The sequence below is a fragment of the Pocillopora damicornis genome, chromosome 9 (genome assembly GCF_964200805.1).
Source record: "Pocillopora damicornis chromosome 9, jaPocDami1.2, whole genome shotgun sequence".
NCBI lineage: Eukaryota > Metazoa > Cnidaria > Anthozoa > Scleractinia > Pocilloporidae > Pocillopora > Pocillopora damicornis.
Genome location: NC_142678.1, coordinates 22601429 through 22619898, shown reverse-complemented (window position 1 = coordinate 22619898; position 18470 = coordinate 22601429). Strand labels below are relative to the sequence as shown.

The window sequence follows — 18470 nt, the reverse complement described above, 5'->3', positions numbered from 1 at the left end:
GCCAGGCTACCAAGTTAGGTTTTCTTTTTTTCCCAGGTGTCTCGACGGGACTTTAAACAACAAAATGGTGATCAGAGGGAAACTATCCGGCGAGTTGTTTATTTTTAACGTTTTAAGTGTTTGTTTCACTTTAGTGGATTCAAACTTCAACGTGGAGGAAATATATGGTGTTAAATATGGATTTCAGATTTCTAGGGAGCCAGTTCTCTTGAAAGAGGTAAGCTTTCAGAGATTTTTCTATCCGCCAATGGTGTAACGCGACGTTTGTCAATTTATTTTGCTTTGATAAGCTGCTTCGAACAAGGAGCGGGCACCTGCAGCTGCAGATGGAGAGACGTCGGAAGATTTTATTATTAAGCGGATTCCAATTTTTCATTTAAGATGTTTTGAGTATCATTACAGTTTTTTTCATTGTGATCTGGATTAGCAGATCCTTGTACTAAAAGATGATTTATGCATTCTCTTACTTTTAATTAAAGTTAACACTTGGGTTCTTGTGATTGGTGCAGAGCTAACAACATCTCTATCACAAAATTTGATCAGGATTTCATCGTATCATCGCAATAGTGAACATTCTAAGTTCGGTTACCCTTTTACTCCTAAGATCTGATTGTTAATTCAACCCTCTAGCTGCTACACATTTCCTTGTAAGTTAGTAACAAGAAGTGGGTTTTATATTAAGGTAACAACTTGTACCTGATATGTTTGAGTATTCTCATTACCTGTTTGTACGATAATGTATGAATATTACAGGGAGAAGTTAAATGTTGATCACTTGTGGGAGTTAAAGGGTGAAGGAAATCAGCATAACTTTGTCTTGGATTTGAATATTTTATTAATATCTATTAATAAACTGAGCACTGCCCAGCCTGTGTAATGTGATTATGAATTTACTCCCATTTGCTTTTTTTCTTTTGTGAGTAATATTGTCAACACTTGAAGATAAAATTTGCATCCACATGTGAATTTTCATTATTCACACAAAACATGTCTGCTTCTCTGGAAAAAACAATATCTATTGTTTTTGTAGGTTAGAAAATAATTTTGTAAATAATGTCACATCTATTTCAGAGTTCAGAACTTGGAAATACAGTGTTATTATCATCCAAGCACGGACAGCAATATCAGTGTGTCCTACCACAGCTTGAGAATTTAGATAAAAAGGATGAGGATATCCAACATATATCTAAAGATGAAATTCCTCAGCTTCTAGAACCAATGAAGAAAAAGTGTTTGTATAATGTAAGTGCTTGTATGCCTTCTTGAAGCTATTTGTACATTAGGATAGAGAAGCCATCTGGTGTAATAATTGTAATTAGAAAACAGTTTACAAGAATTTCAGTAACTTTTTCCATAATAGCTTCAGATGGTGTGGTAGGTGGCTGTACCGTAAGGTGAATCCCAAGCACAAGGGCTTACTTGAGGTCTTATGAGTGGTTGTAGATTGCAGGTATCAGGCTTTTATTAAAATTGCCAGGTTTCTGGGCTTGATAAGCTCACATTTTAGAGCACGGTACTGCCGTGTGGGACATTACAGGCTCAAGCCTCATACCAGACCAACACTCAGGGTGTTAAAATAACTAAGAGAATGTGCTGCCTTTACTTTGCAGTCAGCAAAAGATTAGACATTCTAGTCTTCTTGGGATAATGACTAAAAGCTGTAGGCCCCATCTCCTGCCTCTACTCTGTACTGGTTAGCAGGGGACATTAAAGAGCTCATGCTCTTCTTGCAAGAGAAGGGAATGTAGTCGCCGGTGTTGTAGTCTGGCCTTGTCATTGTTTACACAGGCCTCCATTTAACCAGCTTCAAGTGGAACTTGGCCAGCCTGTCTAAATATTGCAAATACATACATACATTAATTGAGAGGGTACTTAAGTTGACAATCTGTGTACAAGGCTGATTTGAGTTTAGATGAGGTTGGTCAGAAATTTCACAAGAAAATTTTTAATGGATGACAATTTATAACTAGAAATGTAAAAAATAGGGCTTGGCTTCTTAGAAATTTAGATCCATGTTTCTCTGATTAGTTGTTTGTTCATGTCAGATAACTTGAAGCCATTTCAGGAAATAGTTGAATATTTAAAGTTAATCTGGAAGTACTGATAAAGTTAAATATTAAATTGTGGAAAGCTAATATCAGTCAAAGTAATTGTTTTCTCATAATATCCTCCAAAATTCAACTGTGTTGAATGAGAAGGACAGTAATTTAAATGAAAATTTTGTATTTGTATTAGAAATTAAAGAAGGTGAATCATTCTTTATTTGTGTTGAAAAGAAAATCAATAATTTTGTTAATCATGAATTTAATTTTTTTAAATTAACCTTTAACCCCTAAGATCTGATTATTAATTTTCCCCTCGAGCTGCTATACAATTCCTTGTAAATTAGCTACAAGACTTTGGTGTAAGATCAAGATGACAACTTCTATCTGTTAAGTCTGAGTATTCTCATTAACAGTTTGCTGTAAACATACGGATATAATATGGAGAAGTTGGATGTTAGTCACTTGTGGGAGTTAAAGTTTTAAGTACATGTATTAATTGTAACTTACTTGTAAATGTGTGTATGCTTCCCTTTTTTTTTATAGAATAAAGGATGGTGGACATATGAAGTATGTTTTGGAAAAGGAATTTACCAGTATCACATGGAAGGTCAAAATGAGCACCAGGCAACTTACATGTGTACACGTTTCATTTAATTTGTTTATTGATTTTGGGTTGAATTTGCTTATTTTAAGTAGCACTTGTATTAATTATTATATATTCATCAAAAAGTATCACCTTTTCATTTTCTTAACACCTTTTCTTGGAAAAGGAGGGTGATATTATAATGTCACAAGATTATCGCAATGTCTGCAAGGCTAAGGATTTCAGCCTCTGAAACATCACACATTGAGATGGCTTGAATAAATCAAAACTGCAACACTTATCAAATCCAACCTTATAAACTTTAAGGGATGCCTGATAAAAAGCCTCAAGTGACCTCTGATATGTGTACTGCTAGATTTTCCTTTGAAATTGGTCTGTGTTCCTTTAAGAAACACAGGAGAAGTTTACTTTGTATTGAAAGTCACTTAATACATCCCTTCAGTGAACCTTTTTATCATTACAACAGGAGTTGGAATGTGATGGAGTGGTGTTGTTGCATGCATTCTTGAAAATCTCCTCTGAACATAAACCTCTTGATAAAGAAGGATTGTCAAGCATATCAATATTTTCTAACCAAATAGGTGTTTCTTCATTTCAGCAAATAAGGTTATTGGTGATAAAATTTCCTTGGGAGTATTTAGTAATGAGACTGATTGGAGTCAGGAGAAAATATACCTTAGAAAGGTAAAAACTTTTATGGATGTTGAATGAATTGGTTAACAACTCTGTTCAATCTCCATTTACAAATGTTTGGCCAGTCTTTAAATCTGCTTCTAATTACAGCTTTAATATAGTACTCCAAGGGGCCATTGTTATGGTTCCCTTTGCATGTGAAAAAAAAGTTTTCATTTGAAATTTAAATAAAAAGTGGCTAATCTGGCAATCTGTATTTTTGACCATGTAAGTAGCAATTCTTTGTTTTTTCTATCTTAGTGTTAATGGTTTAAAATTAGAGCATGATGCACAGAAGTACATTGTTATGGTATATTTTAACAGACAGTAAAATCCCACAAACTTGGACAGCTACTTTATTAAACAATTATTCTTATATAGGAGTGACTACAATAGACAATGAACAATCTTTCACAGTGGCTCCCTCTCTTGGTATAGCATTCCAAACAGTCTGTTCCAGAAGGTTCCATGGCATGCAAGTCAGCATGAGTAAGACTTAGTGCTTTCTCTCTTTTTTCCTCCAGGAAAAACCAAAACCAGGAAAAAGTTCAGTGGCTAAAAAATATCATTCCCAGTATTATGTGAATGGTACTCAGTGTGATTTGACAGGAAAAGAAAGAGAAACACAAATTAAGGTACTGTAGCTGCAGTATTTGTCACTTTGGTTTAAATTGTTTACCTCTATTTCTTCTTTCTTTTCCTTGATTGATTTTAATCTTCATCCCCCCTTGCTAGCTCTTCCCTTCCTTTTCCCTTCCTTTTCTCTTCCTTTTCCCTTCTATTTCCCTTCCTTCTCCCTTCCTCTTCCCTTCCTTTTCCCTTCCTTTTCTCTTCCTTTTCCCTTCCTTTTCCCGTCCTTTTTCCTTCCTTTCCCTTCCTTTTCTCTTCCTTTTCCTGTCCTTCTCCCTTCCTTCTCCCTTCCTCTTCCCTTCCTTTTCCCTTCCTTTTCCTGTCCTTCTCCCTTCCTTCTCCCTTCCTCTTCCCTTCCTTTTCTCTTCCTTTTCCTGTCCTTCTCCCTTCCTTCTCCCTTCCTCTTCCCTTCCTTTTCTCTTCCTTTTCCTGTCCTTCTCCCTTCCTTTTCCCTTCCTTTCCCTTCCTTTTCCCTTCCTTTCCCTTCCTTTTCTCTTTCTTTTCCCTTCCTTTCCCTTCCTTTTCCCTTCCTTTCCCTTCCTTTTCCTGTCCTTTTCCCTTCCTTTCCCTTCCTTTTCTCTTCCTTTTCCTGTCCTTCTCCCTTCCTTTTCCCTTCCTTTTCCCTTCCTTTTCCCTTCCTTTTCCCTTCCTTTTCCCTTCCTTTTCTCTTTTCCCTTCCTTTTCCCTTCCTTTTCCCTTCCTTTTCTCTTCCTTTTCCCTTCCTCTTCCCTTCCTCTTCCCTTCCTTTTCCTTTCCTTTTCCCTTCCTTTCCCTTCCTATTCTCTTTTCCCTTCCTTCTCCCTTCCTCTTCCCTTCCTTTTTCCTTCCTTTTCCCTTCCTTTTCCCTTCCTTTTCTCTTTCTTTTCTCTTCCTTTTCCTGTCCTTTTCCCTTCCTTTCCCTTCCTTTCCCTTCCTTTTCCTTCCTTTTCCTGTCCTTTTCCCTTCCTTATCCCTTCCTTTCCCTTCTTTTTCCTTTCCTTTTCCTGTCCTTTTCCCTTCCTTTTCCCTTCCTTTTCCCTTCCTTTTCCCTTCCTTTTCGTGTCCTTTTCCCTTCCTTTTCCCTTCCTTTTCCTGTCCTTTTCCCTTCCTTTCCCTTCCTTTTCCTGTCCTTTTCTCTTCCTTTCCCTTCCTTTTCTCTTCCTTTTCCTGTCTTTTTCCCTTCCTTCTCCCTTTCTCTTCCCTTCCTTCTCCCTTCCTTTTCCCTTCCTCTTCCCTTCCTTTCCCTTCCATTTCCCTTCCTTTTCCCTTCCTTTTCCCTTCCTTTTCTCTTCCTTTTCCCTTCCTCTTCCCTTCCTTTTCCCTTCCTCTTCCCTTCCTTTTCCCTTCCTTTTCCCTTCCTTTTTTCCTTCGTCTTCCCTTCCTTCTCCCTTCCTCTTCCCTTCCTTTTTCCTTCCTCTTCCCTTCCTTCTCCCTTCCTCTTCCCCTCCTTCTCCCTTCCTCTTCCCCTCCTTCTCCCTTCCTCTTCCCTTCCTTCTCCCTTCCTCTTCCCTTCCTTCTCCCTTCCTTTTCCCTTTCTTTTCCCTTCCTCTTCCTTTCCTTCTCCCTTCCTCTTCCCTTCCTTTTTCCTTCCTCTTCCCTTCCTTCTCCTTTCCTCCTCCCTTCCTTCTCCCTTCTTCTTCCCTTCCTTCTCCCTTCTTCTTCCCTTCCTTTTCCCTTCCTTTTACCTTCCTTTCCCTTCCTTTTCTCTTTCTTTTCTCTTCCTTCTCCCTTCCTCTTCCCTTCCTTTTCCCTTCCTTTCCCTTCCTTTTCCCTTCCTTTCCCTTCCTTTTCCCTTCCTTTCCCTTCCTCTTCCCTTCCTTTTTCCTTCCTTTCTTTTCCTTTTCCCTTCCTTTTTCCGTCCTTTTCCCTTCTTTTTCCCTTCCTTTCCCTTCCTCTTCCCTTCCTTTTCCCTTCCTTTTCCCTTTTCCCTTCCTTTTCCTTTCCTTTTCCCTTCCTTTTCCCTTCCTTTTCCCTTCCTTTTCCCTTCCTCTTCCCTTCCTTTTCTCTTTCCCTGTGCAAGCTTTCTTTCTGCCATTTATGTATTGTTTTTTGCTGTCTTTATTTTGGAATATTTCTTTTCCCCCTAATTCTTTCATTTCTGTGTTCCCACAGTTTCTTAATTTCTTGATTCTATCATCCCAAAGTATGCCTCTTCTACAGTTCCTCCCTTCTCTTTTTCTGCTTTTACCTTCATTTATTCGTTTTTTATTCTTATATGTTCCTCTGCTCCTCAATTTCTCTGTCTCTGCAGGGAAACCAAGCTGTCTACTTGTTTTCCTCATTCTGTTGTGTTCATTTTGTTAAATGCTTCCACATTCCTTGGCTCTTGGTGAGACTCTCTGTTTTCATAATTACTTTCTTGTTTTCAGATAATCTGCGATGAAGATAGAGCAGATTTTGTAGCAAGAGTGGATGAACCATCGTCCTGTTCCTATGTGATCACAGTACACACCAACAAGCTTTGCAAACACAACTTGTTCAGGTCCTCTCAAGTACAGGAACCCCAGTCTATTACCTGCTCTCCAGCATTATCAGAGGAACGATATAAAATTTATGTAGAAAGAGTCGGTGAGTAGTTTCAATCAGGGAACTTTTTTCAGAGTAAGTGTGTCAACTTTGTGTAAGTCGTTTGAAAATAAGATGTGCGGCATAACCGAAGCTGATGGGTCCCATTGCTGCTCTTGTGATGCTTTATCTTATGAATTACAGAATCACGAAAAAAGGCTGAAGAGGAGGCCAAAGCTGCCAAAGAAGCTGAAAACAAAGCTCGAAAAGCAAGAGCTGTAGAGAAAGTAGAAGGTGAAGATGAAATAGAGGACGATGATGAAGAAGTCTTTGATACAAAGAATACGAGATCAAAACGAAGCCAAGTGTGGCCATGGGAAAACCCTGGAGTTGAAAGTGAGGATGAGGTTTGGATTGATGGAAAAATCGAGCAGGACAAAATTGATGTGCACAGATTGGACATTACCAAGGGGCGCAAGAAAAATGCAATGGGACATCTTGAAAGTGAAGGTATCACCATCATGAGTCAAAAGATACACAGGAAGAGACAACCTGTCATGGAAAGGTAAATGTAATGAGCTGATACACTCTAATGCTCGTTACTGATTCTCTTACAAATTTTTTGAATGCGTTCTGTTAGAGATCCGGCCCGTTATTTTGCATTGGTTAGTTTGAAGGGTGTGGATGCGGCATGTCCATGTTTAAGTTAGAAGGAAAGTTTCGGTCTTCTTTGCGAACGTCCTCGGCTTTTTTTGGGAAGACATGTACCATCTTAGATTTTGATCTTTGATCTGAATATTAACTACTGTAACTTTTGAATATGGGTGTCGTTATAGCACACTCTTAATTTTAGAGGGAATCTCCTTCTTACTTATACAGCAGGTCCTTATTTCGCTATTTTCTTACAGACAAACAGGAGACGCTGAAGAGAAAGAAGAAAATCCTGCCGAAGATGAAATGAAAGAAACGCCGGATAAAGAAGAATCAAAGGAGTCAATTGAGGGGACGGAGAAAAGTATCGAGAAAGAGGAAAATGTTGACGGTAATGAGATGGAGAAGGCTGTTGAAGGAGCTACTGAACAAAACAACAAACAGGGAGTTAAAGGAGATGAAGGTATTCCAGCGGAAGGACGGAAAGAGGAGGTCATTGATGTGGTCAGCAAAGAAGGTGGAAAAGAAACAACTACAACAGAGCAAAGTTTGGATGAGGAATGGAGAAATAAAGTGGATGAAGAAATTCTTAAACTGAGATCTACTTTGAAAGAGAAATTAAGCAAGTTTGGTTTCAATCCTGAAGGTGAATTATGGTAGATTCTTGTGATTAGAATTACCATCTATCCACTTTTTTGTTTGCTTGTATGGGAACTCATTCGCATCACTAAAACCGATTTTAAGCTTGAGGTTTACATCAAGAACAAATTGCAAAAAGAAACGCTGATCTTGTTCATTTCTCGTAGTAGATTTAGCAGAAATATTGAGCAAATCTGCTACTTTCCTAAAATTCAATTGTTTTTACATTTAAATGAACAAAGAGCCGGAAGAAGACGGCAGAAATTTAAATTCTTTCATTGCCTACGTAAAGAATCATTCTAATTCTTTAGATTGAGCCGTAGTCTAGTGCGCTAGCTAAGGTGTTTGTCGAAGCCAGTCAGGTGTCAAAATAATGGGCAAATCTGCGAAAGTTAGTCGAAACTTTTCCAATTGATTATCTCGTTCTATGGCTCTTTGCCGTCACATATACTCATCGTCCTTCCAGGGTTATTTGTGTCAGTCGTTAGCGAATACCGATCTAGTTTGGATAATGTTTTACTTCAGTCTGTATTTTCTGTTCCTCGTCGATGGTCAAATCTTGAAGATATGTTTTTTTTCGTTATGGCCTTCAGCACCTTATATTTTTGTACCTTTACTTTTTTTTTTGACTGACAGTGTTGGATAAGAAATTCGAGGAGAAATTTGGAAGTGTGGGAAACCGAGAAAAGGGGAAGGATGCTGCCGACAGTCAGATTGGAACAGAAAATCATGAAGATGAAAAAATTGATGAGAAAGACGAAAAACTTGAAGATGAGGATGAGGATGAAGATGAAGATGAAGATGAAGATGAAGACACGCAACAAAAGGAACAGCAGAAGTCAAAGCCTAACATAAATTACTTTGCGGAATCACTTAAAGGGTTTCAGAAGGTTTGTTCTTTGTTTCCTCACCCATCAGCTCCCAGAAGCGGTTCACAGTTTCAATGGTTATCCCGCAAATAAGTGATGAGAGTGGACTAGCTTATCGGGTTGCGTTATCTTGATGCAACACCAAATGCTCTCAAGTATTGTACAATGAAATGTTTTGTAGCCTGTAGGGAGAATAAGAGACTACTCAGCTTTTGAGAATCAAAGGTTTACAAAAAGCTAAATTTGATGCCTTTAAATGGCAAATGATAGCCCTTTTTCATACAGGATCGACTCGTAAATATTTCTTTGGAAAGTTATGCTTTTATGCAATTTTTTTTCTGGAAATAAGACATTACTCTTCTACAAAGAATCGAAAAATTTTTCTAACTGTTTAAGCTAGCTAGAAGCTACAGCTTTTCATGAAATAACTGAGATACTGCCGGCGCTCTGATCGGTCAAAAACCTTTTGATCGTTTACTGCACTGGTAAACCCACTGAAAATTGAAACACGCTGTGTTTTGTTTTAAGTTTATGTCAAGCTTGTTTTAAGTTTATGTCATAACAGTAATAGACCGCACTTTCTACCGGTTTACCGTCTTTATATTGGAAGAACACGAGAAAAGTTTGTAAATCACTCGCCGGATCTCGTTTTTTTTCCCTAACATTCTGCGTGAGTTATTGCGCCTGTGAACCGATAGAAAGTTCCGTCTCTCGCTAAAATAGCCCGATTGACTCAATTCGTTCTATTGTTGACAGCTTTTTAGCGGGGGCATGATGAAGAATTTGTTAGAAGCTGCCTCTGTAATGCAAGCTGAGTTGGAAAAACAGTTTTACGAAGAACGCGCTCGAATGAAGAGTGAAGTTGAAATCGTTAAGACAAAGATACAACAGATCGAGGAGACAAATGGTGGGAAAGACGAAGAGCTTGCTAAAACATTGAGCAAGATAAAGGATTCCATTGAACGTTTTGAGAAAACTAACTTGTAAGTTACCAGGAAATAGATTTCTAATGTAATAATTGAAATGCCAATGGTCGAATTGTTGTTTTCGTTATTTATGGTTTACTTCGTGGTCGGTCGGTCGTTGTTTTTGCAGTCAATCGCTCAGGCATCTAGTCGGCCGGTGAGTCAACAACTCGTATGGCATTCTCTCCTAGACAGTTTATTGTATCAGATTCACCTTGTTTGTGTGACAGTAAAATAACTGGTTGTTTCTACTTCCCACGTTTGATATCAAGTTGAATCGATCAGCATCTCCGAGCAAATTAACTTCCTTTGAAAACTGTTTATCTCTTCTTTGGTGGTTACTTGTATGATTCTCACAATATGTCAGCATGTTTATGCGCCAATGTTCTAGAGAAAAGTTCAATCTTAATTCAAATTCGTGTTGTTATCTCTTTAGGCAACTAGATGATGACATGGAATCAATCAAAGAACTCAATAAAGAGATATTCAATATGATAGGAGGTAAAGATAAACCAGCCGCGAAAGGCGACTTGCTAGAACTTTCTCTTAGGAGCAACAAACTTTTGAAGAAAATTCTTTTGCGGCGATTCCAGCTGGACCAAGACTTAGATTATATCACAAAAATGAGAGGAAAATTTTCTGGTGACAAAGATGCCGAGGAGGAGTCGAAGGATAAGGCGCAATTTTTGCCAACGAAAGGTGGTATTGATAAAGTCGTGAACAAGTTGAAAACTATGATCCAAGATCTGGACGTGAACAGTAAAGTGAATGCAAAAGCTGCAGATTTTGGGGATGAAGGCAGCACGGAAATAAACTCTGCCAGTTCTACAATTGACGACGTTGACGAATTAGAGTCATCAGAATCGTCTGATGAGAGCGACACGAAAACAGGAGTAAAAGTTAAAGTGTCAAAGGTTAAGAAAGTATTCGTTGGCGACAATGAAGACTCCGAGATGGAAGAAGCAGATCTTGACGATGAAGAGATGGAAGAGTTAGGTCTCCAAAAGCGAATTCGTATGGCTACGAAGAAAATGGAAGAACTAGTCAAACAGCAGCTGAGAGACTCAGGAGTGTTGCCTTCAGGTATGACAAACTTAATTAGAATTCAGATAATACTTGAAGATCTGTAATGTTCTTTGTCTGCAGCCAGTGCTTGGACATGCTGTAGTTTCTTCAACTCTTTCAATCCCAAGAATGTCCAGAAAGGAAAGATGATGAGAAGACAGAAAAACAATAACCAGGGAACATTGTTTGATTTAATACTACATTCTCCAAACCTTATTTATTGAAATGTTAGGTAGACGGTGTGGAGAAGTGATCTTTTCATCTTGGTAGTGAGTGGGTTGATGCTTTCCTTGCGACCTTGCGAAGTGGAAGGAGCTACATCATGATATTTTCATTTGCTTTGAGGAGGGGGGGGGGGGGGGGAAGAGAGGGGGTACTTACGAAGCTACCCAACACTTCAAGAACACTGCAAAATAATAAATCATTTATTCGAAGAAATAATTAAAAAAGGAATGAAGAAGGTTAACCATATTATAATTGATAACGCACTTAATAAAGTGGAGATGTCCAAACAGTAACGTGGTTTCTTCACTTAAGTATAAATCTTGACATGTAGTGTAATCATGTTTAGGCAAGATAAAAGTCAAGATTGTAACATCCAAAGACGCTCTGGAGAAAATGGAAGGCAAAAGCGATATGAAGTTACTCAGTGACGATGAAGAAAATCAATTTAAAAACATGATCCTTGGTCTATTGGTGAGTTAAGAACACGAAACATTTTAAAAATAGTACAAATGAACGAAAAAGCGTCCAATTTACAATTTTCGGTTTCAGGTACTGATCTGTGTCTGTTGATAACGACGCACAAGCGGATGGGCTGTTATACCGGTTTCGAAATAATTGAGAGCTTGTAAACAGTTTATAATCTCTTGAAAAGAAAAAGGAAAAAAAAAAAAAAGATCTGGCATATATCCCCGTTCACAAGAGTGACAAATGATGCACATCATTCCTTTAAAAGTAACGTACCAGGTGTAACTGACTTCTCCCTGTTTTTGTGGTCGAACAGTTACGTGTTCATATTCTTTGCTAGACTTTCAATCGGTACATTAGTACCACTTAGAAAATCGACAGTTTGAATTAATAAGTTTTTTAAGGTTATACCGATATATTTTAATTGAACCTCATCGGTCAATTTTCTTTTCCTAATCTCTCAGGGAGGTAGTCCTGACGCTGGGAAAGAAAGAAAGCGTCAACAAGACTTGGAAAACAATTACAATTTAGTTTGGAATGAGGACGAGCTGCAGACAGTGCCGAGGGAAGATGATGAAGCTGATGGGGAAGTGGAAGTAGAATCATTTTAGCCACAATCAAACTTTTGCACTCCTCATCAAGAAAGATCTAATCGTCTTGTCACGAGCGTATGACAAAGAAAAAATCGTAGTGTCCCTAGAAATAGAACCTCAGACATTTGGATTTGCGCTCCGATGCTCTACCACGCATGTACTCACCTTAGAGTTGCCTTAAACTCAACGATAGAGCATCACGGCGCGAAATCCGAAGGTGTGGAGTTCGATTTCTCATGGGGACTCCACAAGGCAAAGGAAATCTTAATTCCAAGGTTGAAATCAAAATTTGTTACATTTGTTGATGTTCTACAGACGTAGGAGAAAATTTTTGAGAGAAATAATTTCACTTATCCCGATATACTTCTGCTCTCTACTGAAATCCTTCTGCAGTTATATTAATGTTCAAAATGGCAGAAATGATTTGTTTTCTGTAGCATACCCCTCCATCCAAAGGGATCGCCTTTGGAAAAAGGCCAGTATGCAGCATTGAGGCGTGCTGTAGGTTAATCTTCTTTTATAGCACTTAACCAATCCACTAAGACAACACCGTATTTGTTGTTTAAGTCAATTTGTTGTCTCTGATGCGGGAAGGAATTTCCGCAAAGAGCGCACGGTGACCTGTTACGAAAATTATCAAGATAAACACTCGCTTCTGGCGCTGTTGGATTGACAAAAAAAGAAAACGAGTTTTATTTCAAATAGAGTATGTTAAACAAAAGTATTTATTGTAGAATTTGTATAACTTTAGATTGTAAAAGTCGACCGAATACAACATATTGCTCTGCACGCGCTTTTTCATGCGTGAAAAAAAAAATCTCATGAATACCAAAAAAATCTGTACCAAGCTCACAGATGTAAAGTGATTTCTTATATCTCTACGTGTAGTGTAAATACGTAAATTAAAAAGAGATCTTTTCACCATATATTTTGTGTTGGAATCGTGGGAAAGCACAATTCTTTGGCTTTGATGTTGGTATTGAGACCCCACAACCCCGCACCCATTTTGCTTAAAATGTTGTCCAAATCAAGATGTAGTGAAAATCTAACCATGACAATGGGGGCGTGAGCTTATTTCTCAAGACAGTTTAACTAAGCAGGCGAAAGAATATCTGCAGAGGACTAATGAACGACACGGACATAAATATGGAAAAATTTCTGTCATAGTAATTCGCTTGTTTACCATAAATGTACACCTTCAGACACTAAACATGACAAGGAAACAACAGACCAGGACATTTTCAGTTCTGTTAATGGCTACTTTATTCCAATTTTTTTTTTCCCAACCAAAGACAACATGTCAAAATGCAAAAATCCTGTACAGAGCAAAGGAGATTTTAAAAGTTGATGCACGGTTAATTTACATAGTCAGTTCCTGAAAAAAAGAAAAAAAAAAAAACAAAACATGTTATTAGCAAAGTGACCCCAAAGGTTTGCATGTTGTTTAAGACAGCTGTGTATGATGGAAGCTGAGATAAAAGAGATGAAACAGTTTTGAATACCCTCCTAACAAGATGCTGGTTAAAAATAAAAAAAAAATAAAAAAAAAAGGAAATGAACAGGAAAATAATGAACCAAAAAAAATCCCCATTCCAGGCATCTATGACCTTAGGATGGCCATTTGAATGATATTGCCATTCTTCAGCTGACACCCGAAAGGAATCAATTTTCTTACCAATCTACAACATGATACACCAAGGAAGAAACTTACCATAATGGCATTGACGATATCATTTTCGTTATTTTTCAAAGCTTTGATAGCCTATAAAAAGGATTTGAAAGGGAGAACACATTAATTTTCAGTTTAAGTACATAAAAAACCTCTTTCATCATGATCTAAAGGCAACAGATTTTTTTCTTCTTGTATGGCCCAGACAGCCCTGCAAGCACTAAAAAACCTAACATTATACAGTACACTGGGGCTGTAAAGGATGATGTGAGCAGAGGCAGAAAAAGCTGTTCGACCTCAGGGAATGCAAGTTGAAAGATGAAAGAAAGAAAGAGAAATAGTGGTGGTTAGAAGATGAAATGCTCATTGACTGAGTTAAGTTGTACTGGACAGGAAAACATTTGGCTTGAGGTCATGACTAATTACTCTCCCAATCAGTCAATTAAAGAATATTTAGCCTATCATATGTATTTTGCAATCACAAGGACATAATTATGTAAAAGACAAAACTCAATTTAGAATTTCATAAGGTAAATTTTTTTTTGGAAAAAACACAAGAAAAAAAAAAAAGAGGAAAGCAACAGCAACATAGGCATACAAACCACAACAATTGGTATTGGATATCTGGAACTAATTAGTACCATACCTTAGATTTGGAGACGTTAGCTTGCTGCATAACAAGTTCAACATCTTTTTCCTCCACATTGCTATCATTGATCTGCAATTGACAGAGGTTCAATACAAGTGAAAATGCAGGAAGTTCATATTTTCATCTCCAGCAATGAAAAGACACCAGTAACTAAAAAATTTTTCTTATATAAAAAAAGTCAGGGAAATTTTGCTCTGTGAAGATGTAAACAAGGGAAAAGGAGTTTTTTTTTCCTTTCAGATGGTACTGCCATGGTGAAAATTTTAAAATTGTGATACTGTTGCAAAGGCTCCATCAACCCCCAAGGAAACAGGAATTGGCAATTAGAAGCTTAATGAAGAACATTTCTACATACCTCTTCTTCCTCAGATTCTTCTTCCTGTTCAATGGCAGCTGCCTTTGCTTCTGGGATGGCAGGGGCTGGTTGAGGAGCTTTGAATTTCTCAGCGGCCTACAATAATTGAAAGCATGAAAATAAAAAATCACATCTGATCAAACACTAGCTCATATGAACAAAGGTGTAAAGGATTAAGAAAACAGTTCCAGAAAGAATTCATTCCCTAGAAACCAATGATCACTGAAAATTGTCATGAAAATTTTCTGGATAGTTGGTTGTCTTAACTAACACATGGAAAATACCAATCCAAAGAGTTTAAAGAGGGCAAAGATAGATCTCATAAATGTGTAAGTAAAAGTTCACCTTTATTTCCATTCATAGTATATAACAAAAGAATTTGTAATCACTAGGATTATAAATAAAGGTGTCACCTGAACTTGGGCTTGCTGGCTCAAATCCTCAATCTAAAGAGAAATTGGGATGTGTGTTAGATACAAACAGTGAAAAATGAGAATGGTAATAAAGACACACACAGAACGTAGAAGTGTACCCTCAGATCTCATAATCTTCAGATCAGTGGACCACATCTAACCAAACCTTCCAGCCAAGTGTATGGGTGTAACACAACACAAATGAAGTAATGTATGCAAGTTTACACAAAATCAAAACAATACAAACATAAGGAAAGAGGCTTTTAAGTTTGGCAGATTTTCCTCACCATAAGGCATCTTTATCGTCACTGGGCACACATGGACAAAAACATAGCACTTACGTTTCAAAGGGTACTAATTTGACTGATGCTACACAACATCGAGATGGATGAATTGTACTCTATGTAAATACATGTAGGTGTTTCATCACAAAAAAAATTGAAAATAATTTTTTCCATGACAGCCGTTTTCTTTTGTTTTCCAGAATAAATTCCTTTGTTTTTGTCCAACATTCCCTAACAAACAAATTACTCAATTCACCAGCTTTCCAGCCATGAAAAAACTAAGTTATTGTCATGAGCTAACCTGAAATAAGCACAAATCAAAATGTTTACTTGCAAACACTCTAAAGTGCAAGCACATTGTAAAATGTAAGATAAAATTAGCTGGACAAAATAGAAACTTATTGAAAATATACCTTTGCCTCACCAAACACTATGTATGTATCCGAGGCTGGGCTTTTGTAAACATCTGGCTTGTTTATAACAAATAGTATATTTTTGGATTTCCGTATTGTTACTCTGGTCACTCCAGAAACAGTTTTGAGTCCAATTTTTGACAGAGATTTTCTGGCTTTCTTTTCTCCTCTGCTCTGTTTTGCTTTGCTGACAGGTTCCTCAGTCAATCCAGCTGCAGCAGCCACTTCACTTGAAATAGCTGGTTGGCCAGCATCTCCTTCCTCAAGCTCTGGTAATTCGTCATCACTGTCACTTTCAGTTCCCGAAATAACTGGAATGTTAAACAATTGATATTATATAATAAGCTCAGTTATGCACGCATTCTGATTGGTTCTCACTTATGATCTATTAGAGGACAGACGTATAAATGACATCATCATTAAAACTTTTTTTTAATTCTTTATTATATAAAACAAATAGATTCCAAGTTGCTGTGCGTCTGTTCAGCAATAGATCACAGAGGACGTCAAAATGTGGTAAGAACATCAGTGACACACTCAGCTGTGCCTTGTGTGCCACTTTTTTGTTCTTACCACATTTTGACGTCATCTGTGATCTATTACTGAACAGACGCATGGCAACTTGGAATCTATTTGTCAATCTGACAAGGTTTTCTTCATTGAGATGTAGGATGTAACCTTTCACAACCTAACTTAAATGCTCATTTCCTCCACACGGATCTCTCTACCTTTTCTATGGTAATGACAAGGAGTTTATTAGATTGGTGATCATTTCATCTATTCACATGAACTTTAATTTAAGGGTGAAACTGTGAGTAGAAATCAGAGGCCAGTCACTACTGGGTTTAAAAGCTTAAGTAACAGGAGACAGTTCTCCACCATCTAGTAACAACTGCTCATGCCATCCATCATGGACAATACACAGAGTTGCCGTTATGGAAATTTAAGTGTTTACTCATTTTCCTCGGTAGAAATGATATAAGGCAATATGATAAGATTTTGCACATAGTACGTCTTGAATCATATTCTCGTCTATACGTACGTGTTCCTTCCAGCAAAGTTGAGGTAAAATAAACCTTATTTCCCTCCAATTTTTAGAGGAGACTTGAGAGGCAAGTAAGTGTATGCAATGCCAGGTTTCTGTGAATAACTTCTAAGGGATGGGGCATGTTATTGCTTTTAAGACTGAGAAGCTCAGTTTACATGAATCTTGGTACACACGTAGCTTCCACGTGTAAACTGTGGTGCCATGTTCGAGTTGCGGTAATTTACCAACTATCAGCGGATAAATCGACTGATTCACTAACCGAAATGGTAGCTATTGTCAAAGTAAAGTTCAAATTCAGGTGTGGTTAAACAAGGTGTTGGCGATGGTATTTTGAGTTTCTCCTTTCCATCATGTCAAAGTGACCATGATTTCACAAGCCACGAATTGCGTCACTGTCAAAAATACTTGGGTGGAAAATTTTCTCACCGACGGTGACTGCCAAATAATTTGAATTTTAACTAACCATTTGTTAAAATTTTATCAATCTGAACGTAAGGAAAGTTTTCTTACCTTCAGCATTCGCCTCTTCTTCAGCCGGAGGGTTCTCTACTGCAGGTGTCATCTGCAAACATCGACACAGAAAGAATCATGATATCGAGCAAATTTTAGCAACGATTTCAGTAATGATAAGGTAACCGAAAAAAAAAATTATCCAAATACACTATACGCGTGTCTAGCGTTTAAAATAAGGTACACCATTGACGATTAAAATAGATAACTCAACCTACCTTGAGGAGAAGATGGTCTCTGCCACTGAAGCGATCGAAAGGAATGAATATGGGTGCGCAGGGAATCATGGGAGCACAACAGCTATGGACTCACTCGCTCAAGGGCCCGGGTATCGCGTGATACTGAAAGTATAGCGAAGTGCGGAAAGGAACCCTACTTTTTGCAGGAGGAGTAAGTTTTAAACTTTTTTTTATTTATGTACAGAGTGGAAAGCATACTCCTATTTGCAGCACACTTACTCGACTTTTAACTCGACTCGTTTAAGATATAGCGATCTCGTTCTAGTCATCTCGGTTGAAGACAATAAGCTGTAGGCCCCGTTTCCTAAATCTCCTCCGTGCTGATTAGCAGGGGATGTTAAAGAACCCACGCAATTCTCGCAAAGAGAAAGGAATGTAGCTACCGATATTGTGGCCTGGTCTTGTTTCTAAAAAATCATAAATTGGGAACAACTGCAAAATTTAATTTAATAAAATTGTAAACTGATCAATGAAGCCTGGCTTAGGTCCCCCACAAAAGTGTTGTAAGGTGCACTAAACCATATTCATAAGCAGAATGCGCTATATATTATTAAAATAGTCAATTAAATGGAGTCAACTGCAAGCAGATTTCTTAAAAAGATCGAAGAACCAACTTTGCCTCTCTCTCATCACGAGGCTTGTTGGCTCAGTTGAAAGTAATTCTCACCTAGTATGTGGAAAGTACAGCATCACTTCGCTTGATATACTTTTTTCCTTCCGTTTGTTTTGGTATTGCCGAGCAGTCTGAGAACAATTAAATTCATATGCTACCTCTGACGATAATGCAATTTATATTTGTCACATTATTTCCCCTACCAAGTTTTTGGAATGAAAGAAACCAAACAGGAATTTTTTTTCTCTAGATACCTTTGATAAAATTTTGCTTGTCAGATTGGCATCTGGGCTTTTACGTTTTTTTCTTTCAATCGTTACAATTATGAGTTCCTCAGGCGATGAAAAGTGGAATAATTCCAAGGATAATA

At 37.7% G+C, this 18470-nt stretch overlaps 2 protein-coding genes across 2 annotated transcripts; one reads left to right on the top strand and one right to left on the bottom strand.

The window, feature by feature from the left end:
- The first annotated feature begins 17 nt into the window (after positions 1 to 17).
- LOC113670150 (uncharacterized) lies at positions 18 to 12833 on the top strand. The gene is made up of 13 exons (XM_027186240.2): positions 18 to 217; positions 1072 to 1242; positions 2589 to 2652; positions 3248 to 3333; positions 3846 to 3956; positions 6300 to 6498; positions 6640 to 7000; positions 7344 to 7732; positions 8362 to 8615; positions 9351 to 9577; positions 9996 to 10642; positions 11196 to 11320; positions 11779 to 12833. Exons 1-13 carry the CDS (start codon positions 65 to 67, stop codon positions 11923 to 11925), a joined length of 2934 nt encoding a protein of 977 aa, XP_027042041.2. The 5' UTR covers positions 18 to 64; the 3' UTR covers positions 11926 to 12833.
- Positions 12834 to 13145: 312 nt separating this feature from the next.
- On the bottom strand, positions 13146 to 17570 carry LOC113670151 (nascent polypeptide-associated complex subunit alpha). The gene is made up of 8 exons (XM_027186241.2): positions 17467 to 17570; positions 17249 to 17300; positions 15691 to 16001; positions 14994 to 15026; positions 14581 to 14676; positions 14223 to 14294; positions 13619 to 13669; positions 13146 to 13282 (listed from the first exon to the last, which is right to left on the bottom strand). The coding sequence occupies exons 1-8, from the start codon at positions 17533 to 17535 to the stop codon at positions 13268 to 13270; spliced, it is 699 nt and encodes a 232-aa protein (XP_027042042.2). The 5' UTR covers positions 17536 to 17570; the 3' UTR covers positions 13146 to 13267.
- Between the last annotated feature and the right edge of the window lie 900 nt (positions 17571 to 18470).